Source organism: Telmatherina bonti (assembly GCF_933228915.1).
Source record: "Telmatherina bonti genome assembly, chromosome: 2".
Classification (NCBI taxonomy): Eukaryota; Metazoa; Chordata; class Actinopteri; order Atheriniformes; family Telmatherinidae; genus Telmatherina; species Telmatherina bonti.
Window position 1 is genome coordinate 12,221,227 of NC_136620.1, and position 13,940 is coordinate 12,235,166.

The following is a 13,940-nucleotide window of genomic DNA, read 5'->3' on the forward strand; positions in this document are numbered from 1 at the left end:
AATAAAGCCTGCGGTCAGGATTATGGTCACTTGTGCTCTGCCAATGAAATTACACTGGATCTCTAAAGCAGCCCAATAAAGCAGAGAGAGTGTGGACAGTCCATCTTCTCCAATTATAATACCAACACCTGCTCTCCTGCAGGAGCAGCCTGACTTATCGACGAGCCCTTCTCTCACTGCGTCTTTCATAAACAAGGCCATGAACTGACTCCATCATTCCCCTATTGTTCCCTTTATTCATCCGCCTTTATTCATCCTCCATCTTCTCATCTTTTTCTGTATGTATGCGCAGACCCTAGTAAAAATATGTTCATTGCATTCTTTGAGATTAAGCAGCGACTTTAGTTTTAAGAGCGAGTCGTTTCTCATGAATCTGAATAATCCCTTTTAGTTTCTGCTTTGCGCCGACAAGAAAAACAAATTCTTCTTGTGTTTTTTTCTGTCATCAAGCGATTCCAGTTTGTGTTGTATAGAACTAGTTAAGTCAAGAAAAAGGAGACCAGACCGCAGAGTCTCGTGTTGATTATGCTCTAAATACAAACTAAGGAAAAGCTTTCTTTTCTCACAGAGAGAAACAACTGCATCTTTCATTAATTAGTTCCCTAATGCCACATGCATTCTTTATTTATTTGTACACGCAGTTACATTTATTTGCTGAATTACTGGCAAATTTCTCATCTGTGCTTTTGGTTTGATGTTGTTTGTGTGGACGAACATGTGCACAAAAATACAAGGTCTTATAGAAGATTTTTGAAGAAAAATGTGATACAGCCGAGCAAAAAATTTAAGTTTATTTGTAAAGGTTAAGCCACAAGTTTGTGTTTAGTTTTAAATCAGAAATAAAGAGTCAAAATAAAAATTAAATAAATAAATAAAATAAAAAAATAAAAAGAGTCACATTTAAACTGAACAGTGTTCAGGTTATTAAACGTTTGGACACAATTTGGACCACTATTATACTAAGACAGTGGTTCTCAAACTGGGGGTGGGGACCCCTGTGACGGTTGCAAAATATTTCAAGAGGTTGTCAGAAAATTGTAAAACATATACAACCAACATTTATCAAATAAACTTGTGACTTTTTTTTTTTTTACCAAGGCGGTCCAAATTATGCATTACCATGAATGCAGAGATAAATCTGTGAAGTTATTTTCATTACATTCAGCTTCATCTGTATCGCACCACTTCACAGCAATGACATCTCAGAGCACTTTAAAGATACATCAGTATGAGGTCATGCACAATAAATGGTCTTGTTACGTAAAACCAACAGATTGTATTGAATCTTGACTTAGATCTGAAACCCTGTCCTTAAACTCCACGAGGCAACAGCACCTTAGTTTTTAACACATTAACGCATAAACAAAAGGTCATATTAAAAAACTGAATTTAATATATTTTCTCCATGAGAGAAGCTGATTTTAAGTAAGTACCCTTTCACAGTGGTAAACCACTGAAAACAATGTTATCCTGACAGTTTTTTGGGCTTAAAGTTTAGAGGATCGTTGCAAGATGACCCATTTGATGTATCACACCATTATTCGCGCAGTAGTTTTGAGGTGGTGGGGGGTTGCAAACACCAACGTATGTTTTCTTTGCTTCTCATGGTTCAAAATGTTTGAGAGTCACTGCATTAAGGTAGAACACCACTGGCAGGCCTTTTATGTGTCATGCACAAAGCTAAGGCTCCATTGCAATTATAACTGTGCATAAACTAAATATTGCAAAAAAAAAAAAAAAAAAAAAAAAAGAGCTAATGGAAACACCTACATTTAAAAAAAAAAAGAGTCAAATTTCACTAAAAAGTTTTTATGCTCTCATGAGATGGTTTTTCAGATGTTTCGATATAGAAATGTATCACAAAAGTGTAATAGAAACACTTTGTATTTACGTGTCGTGACCAGTTCATTTCCAGTAAAGATGACGCGGTGTGGAACAAACAATAGCAAATTTCTGAATTTTAGAAATGAAAATTATGGAGAAAAGCATTGCAAAGCTGTAAATTCTCCATAGCAAGTAGAAAGCCCCAACTTGGATAACCGGATGGGATTTTACGAGAACTGAGGCTTATACACTAAACACTGTTCAATGGAAACACCTACAAGTTGCAAATGTTTGTCGAAACTCACAAATATTGCTTCCATTTCGTTAAAAAATGGTTTGAAACGCAGCTTATGACAGTTGGCAAGGTTATCCAAATTGAAGTTATAAAATAAACTCCCCTTAACACCATTACATAGGAGCTGATCAGGAGAACACAACACTGGATATGTGTTTAAGTGAACATGGCGGAAGTAAATAAATCACAGCCTCTACTGAACTTCAGCTGAAGAGATAAATACACCCTGGCAGAATCAGGCTAAGCTACAGGAGCCTTCATAACTGGCAGGGAAGAAAACTGAGACTGTCACATAAAAAACTGCTGCTTTGTTCAAGTATAAAGATCCAGAATAATGGCAGCTTTCAAATAATAAATGTTTACAGACACCATTTCTTCCTATTGTATGAAGTCTCTGTTTCATGCACATGATCTCATCAGTTAAAGTGTGCATGAGCTGCAAAGAAAGCGAAAGTGAGCTCTGGAGTTACCGAGCGAGCCCAGCTGCTGGTTTCTGAAGGTCTTTTCATACGACTGGACCACCACATTAAATGTATTCTTTATCTTTCCTTTATGTGACGTAATCTTAGCTTCTTGTATGTTTTTAATGAGTCTAAAAGATGTATTACCTTGTAGTTAATTAAAGTTATCCAGTTGGAGTATTTGAAGTCACAGCATAAAAAACAGTTAAGGTGAAGATGAGCTTTTGGAGAGTACATAGACCAGATGAAACTGGTTACAGTGGGAAGCTGCCAACGTGTAAGACAAACAAAATACCAGAAGTCACAAGTGTGTTTATCCTCAGAGTGAGATGGTCTGTCCGGAAGTGTGTATTTTCAATGTTACATTCAAATATGTGTGTGTTAGCAAGAAGGAAGGAGGAGGTGTGTATTTTATAAGAAGAGGGACTCAAGGCTCTTCAGGTGCAATTCAACCCGGGTCTGCTCCTTGCTATATTCTGTACATATATAAATAAATATTCTTTCTATATGCGAGAGTCTCTTTCGATCTGTGCTTTGGTACGATGCGTGAATTAGACGGGGATCATGCTCCTCCAGGTCTGTATTAGGTGCGGGGTGATACTTCCCGCTCTTAAGTCTCCTTCTGATAGAGTAATTATACAATTCTTCGACAACCTGCTAGTTGGCAAGTGGAAGGCTACAATATGCATAGCGGTTATTTCTAAGCTAACCACTTCTTTGCTTATTAATGTAAAAAGTATTCCTTGATAAATTTGACTAAATGATCCAATATCTACCATTTAAAATAGCACATTTCCTTTGCGAAAGTTCATGTTGACGATCATATTCGTAACTTTGTCAATAAGAGCACAGGATGAGAGCTTGGGTACAATTTAACCTTGTTGCAAAATGGGATCATCCTTTGATGAATTAATAATACACACACACACACACACACACACACACACACACACACTATATGCACATGCTGACCCCATTCATCAAGGTCCTAATTACAGGCCAACCACACAGCAATCAATAGTATTGACCGGTCCTGCTAGAGCTGCAGGTTACAGTGTTTTCATGTTCTTCTATGTCTTTAATCTGCCAAAAACATCAGCTGAACAAAGAAAGCCAAGGAAAGGTTTGGACGAAGCACATCCAAACGTGCACTCCAATCCAGAATGGCAAGAATCATCACATCCTGGAATAATTACATTTACCAGTGTTTTACAGGTGAGCAGGTGAAATGTTGGAATAACGATCGATAGGCAGGGATTCATTTGACAAAAGCGATGAGGTAAATAATTTGTTGCTTCAATCTGAGCCAGGGATAATTAGTGAGCTTTAAGTTCACTTTCCACATTAAATGCCAAAATAAACACTTTACCTTCATATATTTAGTTATCAGTCTACATAACAAAAGATCTAAGAAAACCTCAAATCAAGCCAGTAAGATGCGTTTTTTTTTGTTCTTTTTTTTCTGTTTACACTATGCAGTCTTGTCTCTTATGAGCTTAAAGGCCTCATTTGCCATTTACTGTCTGTTAATTTAATCAACAAGGAGAGTCTGTTGTTCATCAATAATAACCACGAAGCTAAAGACTCTCACTTCCTCTGACGGGTGAATCAATGCATCCCAAAAGATTGCAAAGGACCACAAAGGTCTCAGTGTAAAGAGGTTATTGAAATTAGGTTTGGACAGATGCAAACACTTTAGATGAATCACATCAGAGCATATGCCCATCTTAAAATTTCTTACATCAGCAGAGGGCAGAACTTGTTCTTTCACTGCTACTGAAATGTGCCGCTGGGGATTAAAGGACAAATGTAAGGCAGAGGATTCCCTCCCGAGCCAGCACAGATGCATGTGGTTGTCAGAAGAGGTTTTTAATTAATGTCTCACTAATTAACAGTACATGGATTAACACTTAGGTGCTAACATGAATCCAGAGCTTAGACAGTAAAAGCTAAAAGCTGAGTTCATTAATATTCATATTTGACATATAGACCATATAAAATTGCAGAAGAGCAGCCGTCTACCAACTAGAAAGTTGTTGGCTTCCCCTGACTACATGCTGAAGTGTCCACGGGCAAATCGCATTGCCCCATATTGTGTCTATATGGGCAATGAATGTGTATGATAGCTTAAAAGTGGGCTGCACAGTGGTGTGTTGGTTAGCCTTGCAGACAGAGCTACTTTCAGGCTCAGCCAGGGGATGGGGGTCCTTTCTGTGTGGATGCATGCACCAATTAACCTAACATGCATGTCTTGTTCACTGTAAATTCTTCCTAGGAGGTTGTTTGGTTCTCTGTGGACCCTCTGATGGACTGGTGACCGATCCAGGATGTACCCTGCTTCTTTGCAGGGCATAAAACATGTGTAAAACAAGTGCATCTGGCATAAAATGTGCTGAAAAGGAAAACAGAAACATACCACAACAAACCAACAGGCCCAGAGTTACCATACTAGGCAGGACCCCTGGAACAATCCAGCACCTCACCATAAGGGAAAGATACTGGTGGAGTAGAATACATGGAACTCACCACATACAGACGGTATAGAAACACATATGCAGAATATGGACTGGAGACCCCTAAGGCCCAGTGGAAAACACCTTCCAAGATGGTGGAGAATGAAAGGGGTAAGTTCCTGTTGGACTTCCAGATTCTGACTCACAAAATGGTGATGGTCAACCAAGCTGCCACTAGTTATTATGCCAAAGCAGCAGAGAAAAGCTGTAATGATTGATATATCCATCCCCAATGTTCAGGAAAAAGGAACACGAGAAACTGGAGAAGTACAAAGGCCTCAACTGGAACTGGAGAAGGCCTGAAAGGTGAAAGCCACAGTGGTAACCGTAGTGTGGACGTGTCCCCCACACTGGAGAAGTGGCTCTAACAAATACCTGGAGAAACATCAATATCAGACATCTCCATCCAGAGGACTGCAGTCCTAGGAACAGCTAAGATACTGGGTAGGACCCTCAAGCTCTCAGGACTCTGGTAGAGGACCCAAACGTTTGAGTTTGGGTCCTCAAGATGAACACCCGCACTACCCAGAGGAGATGGGAGGGGGGTGAGAGCTGATTATATGTGTGTAATTTCCCCAGTTTTTCACTTTGCTTTGAAGTGGCAGTTGGTTGTGTTGTGGTTGATTATTGACGAACAATGGCCAACTCTTGACGGACAATTCACACGTCTGCCACCCAGCGGTAATAGGTTTAAGCTCTTTCTGGACACATGGCCTGGTGCTTGACACAATTTTTTTTACTTCAGTACTTAAAGCTGGGGTAGGTAATGTTGGGGAGCTAGCAAGATGTAAAAGTGGCACCCTCTCTCGGCTCCTCCCCCTCTGGTTTCACTTCTTGTGTGATCCAAGGCTTTGTTCTTACCTCCACCAAGGAGGTTATGTTTTTACCAGCGTTTATCTGTTTGTGTTCAAGATAAGTCAAAAAGTTATGGATGGATTTTAAATGCATTTTCAGGAATAGTTGGAAATCTGAAAAGGGAGAACTGATTTAATTTTGGTGGTGATCCAGATCATTGTTTGGATCCAGGAATTTTTTAAAGCTCTTGGCAGAGGTTTGCTCTCTCCCAGTGTTTTTCTAGTTTTCAGCTTTTTCCACCAACAACTTTCTCTTTCTCGGCTGTTTAGCAGGAGGAGGCAAATAAACCGAGCCGGGTCGGGAAATCCTTCCTGCATTTTCTCAGCCATGTTTGCCTTCCGAGTTTCTTCTTCATTACTTTGTGTTTTCATCCGAACACGGTATTTATATGCAGGGTGTGGCTATCAGGTATGCGCTGTGGGAGGGGGAGGAGGGGAGCCAGGATAAGAAGCTTACGAGATATAAGAAATGAAACAACTTCATTTCGGTCCAAACGTTTGGATTGGTCAGAGTCTTTACAGATTCACAGTAAACTGAGGGATCTAACTAGATTTCTTATTGTTAATGAATGCAAAATGTCTAGACAACTATTAGAACAAGGAACCACTTCACCCAGAGTAAAAAAAAAAAAAAATGTCTCCAAGCAAGATACCTATCCCAGCTTTAAATGAAGTTCAATGTTTGTACAACACTGTGCTCCCATGACTGATGTGATAATGAATACTCTACCCTTAGAAGATTAACCCAATTTCCTTTCTTTTTTTTTGTGCATGTAATTAAGAAATATACATACATTACAACATGGTGCATATGGCCAGAAATGGGCAGCAGCTTGCTCCGTGCCAGGAGCCATGATTAATATGCATGCACAGATACTAAGGAGTGGACCAGCCGGGGTCCTTCCCTGTAATCCCAAGGGAGGTAACCCAGTTCTGCTGGGGACAGTGAGAGAGTGAGAAGAGGAACTTCACATTTACATATTTCTTTAAGTCACCGTAACAGATCTATATCTTGAGACATCAAACATCTGCAAGAAAACTACAAACATCAACCTTATTGTTCATTTTTTCATTTTGAATCATAAATCAGCACAAAGCGATGGCTTTAGCGTTTTCAGTGTAACACTACACAGAGCCGATTTCCTAATCCTCTTTCATTTTCTGACAATACAACCTGTACTGTACTCGGATATGTTTTAGCATTTTATACAATAGACATACAGTATGCACAAAAGTCAATATGAGTGCAATTTATGTTTCAAACAATAGCAGTATATAGTATATATTAGAGCTGCACAATTAATTGTTAAAAAATCGCGACCTCGATTCATACTTGTATACTATCTCGTTTTCCAATGAAGACGATTATAAAAAAAAAAAAAAAAGACCACGAATGTACCGCATTTTGAACTGGGACATTACCTGCATCAAAACAAGCGCACCCTCTTTTTCCCTCAACAAATGACAATGGTGGATCCTTAAACCACAGGACTCAGATGCCAGCTGGTAGGAAAAAAAACTGTCCGACTTTCTCGCTAAATCTGGCGACTTCCCAAACCCCCTTGGCGACTTTTTTTTGTTAAAAGCGACCAGCGACAAATCTACCGACTTTTACTGGAGTTATTGGAGACGTTTCTGGTGTTTTGGCGACTGACTTGAAAGCACATATTGTTTAGCAGTGACTGTCACGAATGAGCAACAGAAGCCCGTCCCGTCATAAAGCACTCCGAGCCAGTCAGAGGAGCAGAGAGGACACCTGCACAAGTCTACGTGCACAGTCAAAATGAATAGTGCATGTGCAAATCCACCGCTGATCCCACCCTGGTTAACAGAGTGGGATGTAAACTAACATCATTTCTGTTGTCTCTGTTTGGTCCATTTAGATGGTTAATGTCCAGTTTAAACTGTCTGTCCAGTAAGTAGTTAAAAAAGTTATGCTTTTGCCAAAAACATTCATGTTTTACTTTGACTAAAAATAAACCAAAAGTAAGAAAACTACAAAAAACAAACAAATAAACAACAACAAAAAGAAGTAACTCTGCCAAAGTGTCTCTTTTGGGTCACTTTGCTGGTCTAAAGTAAAGAAAGTAGCTATTGGCCATTCTAAAAGTCGCTGAATGACATCATTGCCTAATTTGCATAATTGGCCATATGCGTGTAATGTAATGGACGTTGTAGGAGAGAGGAATAATGTTGTGGGAGAAATAAAAGGTGAGTTAAAACCACCCTAAATATGTTTAGCACGATGAATAAGCTCTGCTCTGTTGGGTTTTTTTTTTTAAAGTTTTTTTTTTTGCCATTGAAATAGACTATCACTTTAAAAAAGTAGATTTTAAATACCTTTAGACCCACATTGCATAAATCACTTTTGTCCTCCATTGTTAAATGTCAGAATATTACATATAACCAAAGGATGGCTGTGTGAAATTTCTAGCTTCATGTCTGACCCTCCTATTCTTTATATTTCAGGAAACATACCGACCTCTCATCACCCTATGCACAGAAAAAAATATTGTTCAAAATTGTAACTATTAAAATTATTCAAAGGTTGTGTGTGTAAGAGAAGACAAGAGAGACATTTATTGTTTTCATGTTCAGTGTCAGCTGTTGCAAAGTTAATGTGCCGGTAATATGTGCAATAAATATTCATGTTGGAAAAAAATCCTAAGAGAATTGTGATCTCAATTCTAAGCAAAAAAAAAAAAAAATCAGGATTCTCATTTTATCCAGAATCATGCAGCCCTAGTATATATACTCCTAATCCACCAAACTACTAGGTGACCAAAACTCAGCAACCAAGCAGGAAAAGCAATAATGAGTGAAGTTATTATTATAGAAAAAAGATCTCTGAAAAATCAATCAACACTAATGTAAAGTCATTTTCATACCTAAAAGTCTACTAGTTTGATACGACTGGGTACTTAAAGCAAACATTACAACATTCCTCTGGTCCAAGTCTGCTTTCACACTGCGCTTAAGTGAGTCAGATAAACTGAACCTAATGAATAACGTTAAAACCTCCTCGCCTGAAGTGGCACTGCAGTAAGGATTACTGAAAGAGAAGGCGAGGCAAACAATGAAGAAGAAAACTTTCTCATTTATCAAGAACAGTTTCCATGTCTGCCACATAATTTCTACGCTGCTTCCTGAATCCACTTCTTCATGTGCATCAGAACTCTGCTGTGCAATGTCAGCTTTCCAAACACGCCAAACGTTCTAAACAGAAAAACGACGCCTGATGCAAATTTACAAACACACAACACAAAACAAAAATCTGGTGATGCTTGTATTTTGATGCCTCAGTTTCATATTTAGTAAACCACTGTACAAACAGTTTGTTCACTTAGCTAGCAGCAACACTACTTTGGCTAAGCCATCCTTTGATTGGATCAAGTGAATGGCTCGTATTGAGGCTGAATGACATGCGGATGGAGAAATTTAGCCATTTGTTTAAGGTGTCTTGGAGGATAGTAGAGCTTAAGGACTGGATTTAAGCAACCCAGATTGTCTGCTACACCCACAATGCACTTTGTTTTGTGGTCCACTTCCTGCATTTGGGCAGTTTGAAATGGACCGAGACCTGCTTTTGTAGGTGGGCTGAGTCCACTTCTTTAATCCAAATCAATTTGTTTTGCACATTCACATTTCCTCCAACGAAGTGAGCTTTCCTTGCAAACAGACTTGGATTCCAATCAAAAAGAATAAGGATTTTTTTTAAAATGTAACAAAAAAAATTAAGAAATGTGTCTGACATTACTTTGACTGAAAATGTAAAAGATCAGACTAGCTAAAGTTGCACATGCCAAGCTGGAGCCAACTTGATTGCAATTTGTGGTGAAATAAGACATTATATTTAGATATTGGACTTGTCTGACTTGGATGCAGGAGACAGGACTAGACTTCACATGTTATGCCTCATACTGACCTCATTTAGATGTGATTGGAAACTGAGTCTTAATGAAGTTAAAACAATGTTTGCAAACAAACATCTGTGTTGAACAAAATTACTTTCGAGGAACAGCCGTGTTGTAAATGCATGTCTCAAATCCTCTTAAAAATAAAATAAATAAGCCTCTGCCTTACATTTGTCCTTTAATCCCCAGCGGCACAACTCTGTAGCAGTGAAAGAACAATAAGCCAGAAAAATGCAAGAAAAATATGAGAAAAAGTGCATTTCTCTTCGTTTTTTTCATTCTTTATAAAGGCGTATGTATGTGCTCCTTTATTAAAAGTCAATCTGCACAAAATATTGTACCTGCACTGAAAATAAAATGAACCTAAATAGTTTGCTTTAGCTGGTAACAAACTAAGTTAATTCAAAAGAATATGGCAAAAGTCCATGTTGAGTATATCCACCAAAGTGTACAATGATCACCAAAAGAGGAAAATATAAAGAGAAAATCCTTTAGGAGTGAATATTTATATGACTGTAACACATATATTGATAGTTTAAAAGTTTGAAGCTAAATGTAGCTAAATAACCGTTTCAAAGTGCCTTTTCAAAACATATTTCCACTTCTATTGTTTTACATAAACGACACAGATAGACAGAGAAATATAAGTAAGGCTTAAGAAAATCTTTAATTTTACTAAATATATAAAAGTAGGTTTGTTACAGGATCGCTCAAGCTAAGAGACAAAGGTTCAACACTGCTTACCTGCCTGAGAACAGGATTGGAACTGAGCTGGGCCAATTTCCACATGTTAGCTCCTACTTCTACAACCAGCCCGAGTCCATGCTGTTATAGACCACAAACTACCAACTAATTTCCCCTCATGACATCAACACTTTTCTATTTCACTGTTTCCTAACAACACATGCAACATGCATGCCACACGATATCCATCTATTTTCCTCTCTGTTTGTTCCAATTACGGGCCGCTTGGAAGCTGGAGCCGATCCCAGCCATCACTGGGCGGGAGGCAGGGTAAAACCCCAACAGGTCGGCAGTCCATAGCAGGACCTCCACACAACATTGTGCTTCTAAATGAGAGGTACGCATCATTGACAGCACGCTCTTATATTGCTCTTATACTGCTCTGTTTCTATGGTTACAACATCACATTTTGTTTTCACAGCGTTGGAAGACTTGTAGGTGAGGGAATTGAATGACTTTGAAAAGTGTCAGCTCTCAACAACGACCCCCCCCCCCCCCCCCCCACCAGTGCCGAGATAACTATTGTTTAGCATTGTTGTGTAAAATTGTCTGTCTGGTAATTTTCTCATAAATGTCAGGCAATTTAATTTGGAACTTATTAATGCATGTTGCACTTGCTGATGTCCATGACTCTTTAATTAATTGTCTGTCATTTCTGTTCATCTGACTTTAGTCTAGTCTAGTTGGAGGGAATAATCAAGAAGATGAATCCACTATGACTATGATGCTGTAACAATGAATACACTGCCGCCATAAAAAAATAAATAAATAAAAGAGACAGCCACCCAATTCAGCCTTCAGTGAAACCAGAATGACAAACGGCAAATGAAGCTGCAAAAGCAATTCAACATGCACAAAGCACAAGAAACAAAGTGCTGTTAACTGAAAACATATCTATTCAGTATCCTTGACTCAGTTATGTTCCCCATTTAAGCATATGTACTTTCAAATGGCCTTATTACTCTCACTAGTGCATTTTTGTTTGGAAAAAAGAATCTGAAATGATTAATTTCCATGGCTGAGGGGTGAACACACAGGAAAGCGGTGAAGTGTCAAGTCTAGTACATTATTAGTAGTACAGTATAACACTTTCATGCATTCCTGCACCCGAAGGTAGAAGTGATGTTAGTTTGGTAGAAGCTCAACAAAATCAGATGGAACTTCATTAGAAAAAGAAGTACTCATAAATATATCAAGGTTTTTAAAAGTACTTGATTTTCAAGCTTCTTTGTGCACCAGAGCAACGCTTGTGGTAAGGAGCAGCTGCATTATGATATATGAAACCCTTTTTGTGATTCTTGACACAAGATTTACTCAATGTGCAAAATAATCAACCTTATTTACAACATTTTTTACTTGTTAAACAGATTATAGGTAAACATATTCATGATTCCTCAGGATGGGGATCTTATGCCAACAGCCGATAAATGAGTCGCGCCTAAATGCAATCCGCAAACCATGAGGGACATCCTGGCAGGAGGATCTAACCTCCGGCTCCATAGATCTATCCAAGTGAATAATGTAATATAGACAGTGTCGCTGTAGCTCTGTCAAGCCAATCCCAGTCTTATGTGAGTCTAGATCTGGGTCAGCACCCCCAAGTGTTTCCTACTGCTTTCATCAAACATTAACTGTGTCTAAGTATATTTTTATGTCTCTGCCTCTCAAAATCACAGATGAATTCCACTTGGAGAGCAAATGAGATATAACACTGCTGATGCATTTTCCACACTGCTGGTGGTCTTTCTAATTGTTTGTGTGGAAAAAAATGTTATTAAGACTAAATAGATATTGGTATAGTTTAGCAGATTAGTTGGATGGAACCTTTGAAACCTGTTTGGTAATCATAAAAATCCAGTCATGTAGAGAAGGAGATAGAATCAAAGGAAATGGAATAAAGTTCTCACCGAGGTTACATAATCTATGTCACGGCACAGCTTTGTCTCCCGGGGAAAGTCAGCCAGATCCAGGAAGTTGTCCACCACCACTTGGCCGATCAAATCATGGCGGGAGAACCTGTCAAAGTCATAAACGCTGAAGTGCAGCTTGCGGTTTGACAGCTCGGAGTACGCCACAGGAAAGAGGAACACCTCGTCAAACACAGGGTTGAGAGTCTTGCGGTGCACCTTGGTCTGGTGCTTGGTTTTGCGGTCAGGCAGCAGGTAGATCTTGACATAAGGATCGGAAGTTCCTGAGAAGTCCTTGGCTGGAAGATCCTGGGCCTTGTGGACCTTCACAATCAGCTGTTCCAGGTCAAAGTCAAACTTCAGGATGAAGTGAAGACGCCCACAGCTGTCGGCCCGTCGGCCGTCTTCTGCGTCCATTGACCGCTGCTTATACAGTTCTGGCTTGATCCGGCCCAAACCGGAGAGAGAGTCTTGGCGCTGGAACTGGGCAGGATTGAAGTCAGGATTGGACAAGTTCAACTGACGGCGGATGGAGTTGTGCCTGTAAAATAAAAGTCATTTGATTTTATAAAACATTGGATATAAAGCAGCTTCCATTCATAATTCGCTAAACTTGAATTACATTTGGTGAAATGGCAACTGGATCCCCTGAGGCCTGATGTGTTGTGGATGCCAACTTCCCGATAAAGCATCTCTGAAACCCATCTGTGCTCCTATCTGCACTTAATCCCCCCAACAACATCAAAAAGCAGACAGAACCCTAGGGGAGTGGTGTACCAACCGTACAGATGACGTGGGCTCCGTAATCTGCCTTTGAACCCTGTCCCTGGCCAGAGTGTGAATCTGGTTTTTCTCCACCTTGGTCTGGGTCTCCAGCGGGATGTCAGGTGATGTGTGGCTTATCTTTAGAGCAGACTCTGGAACAGCCACAGCCGACAGGGGGCCTGACGGCTCCTTCACACAGCCATCCTCGCTGTACTCCCTTTCTTCCCCATCCACCTGGACAACACATATTACAGTTTATGCTGCTAGGAATATTCTTGCAGAAAAATGACTCATTTACACTGAAAAACACTCAAAACAATAAACTGTTGGCTCCTACAGCTATTCTAACATGTTATCATTAATGTTTCCAGGCAACCTGCAGTGAAAAGTTAAATCTATTGATCTGTTCTATCAGTACTGGTCAGTTTTTGCAACCTGTGGTTTCTGGTTGCGGCACATTAGCCAGATAACAGTGCATGCAATAAAAACAACATTAAATATCTGCAAGTACAACAGACATGTTTAATATATTTCTGTTTTTTGAGGGAAGGTTTTCTTGAAGAAATGATGAATTATACTTATTGTATTTGCTGGATGTACGAACAGTGTGTGGTAGATGTGCACAAACCTCCAGGAGTGGCTTTTAGTGTCAGGGTTTGGACT

At 39.4% G+C, this 13,940-nt stretch overlaps 1 protein-coding gene across 1 annotated transcript in view; it reads right to left on the bottom strand.

Annotated features, from left to right (window-relative positions):
- The window catches only part of syt9b (synaptotagmin IXb), a gene marked incomplete at its 3' end in the record, with an annotated part of 56,855 nt that overhangs the window by 14,654 nt on the left and 28,261 nt on the right, over window positions 1-13,940 (bottom strand). The window contains exons 3-4 of the mRNA XM_079259148.1: window positions 13,294-13,511; window positions 12,513-13,053 (exon numbers count right to left, since the gene is read on the bottom strand). Coding sequence (XP_079115274.1) covers window positions 12,513-13,053; window positions 13,294-13,511 — 759 coding nt within the window. The remainder of the gene's footprint in view (window positions 1-12,512; window positions 13,054-13,293; window positions 13,512-13,940) is intronic.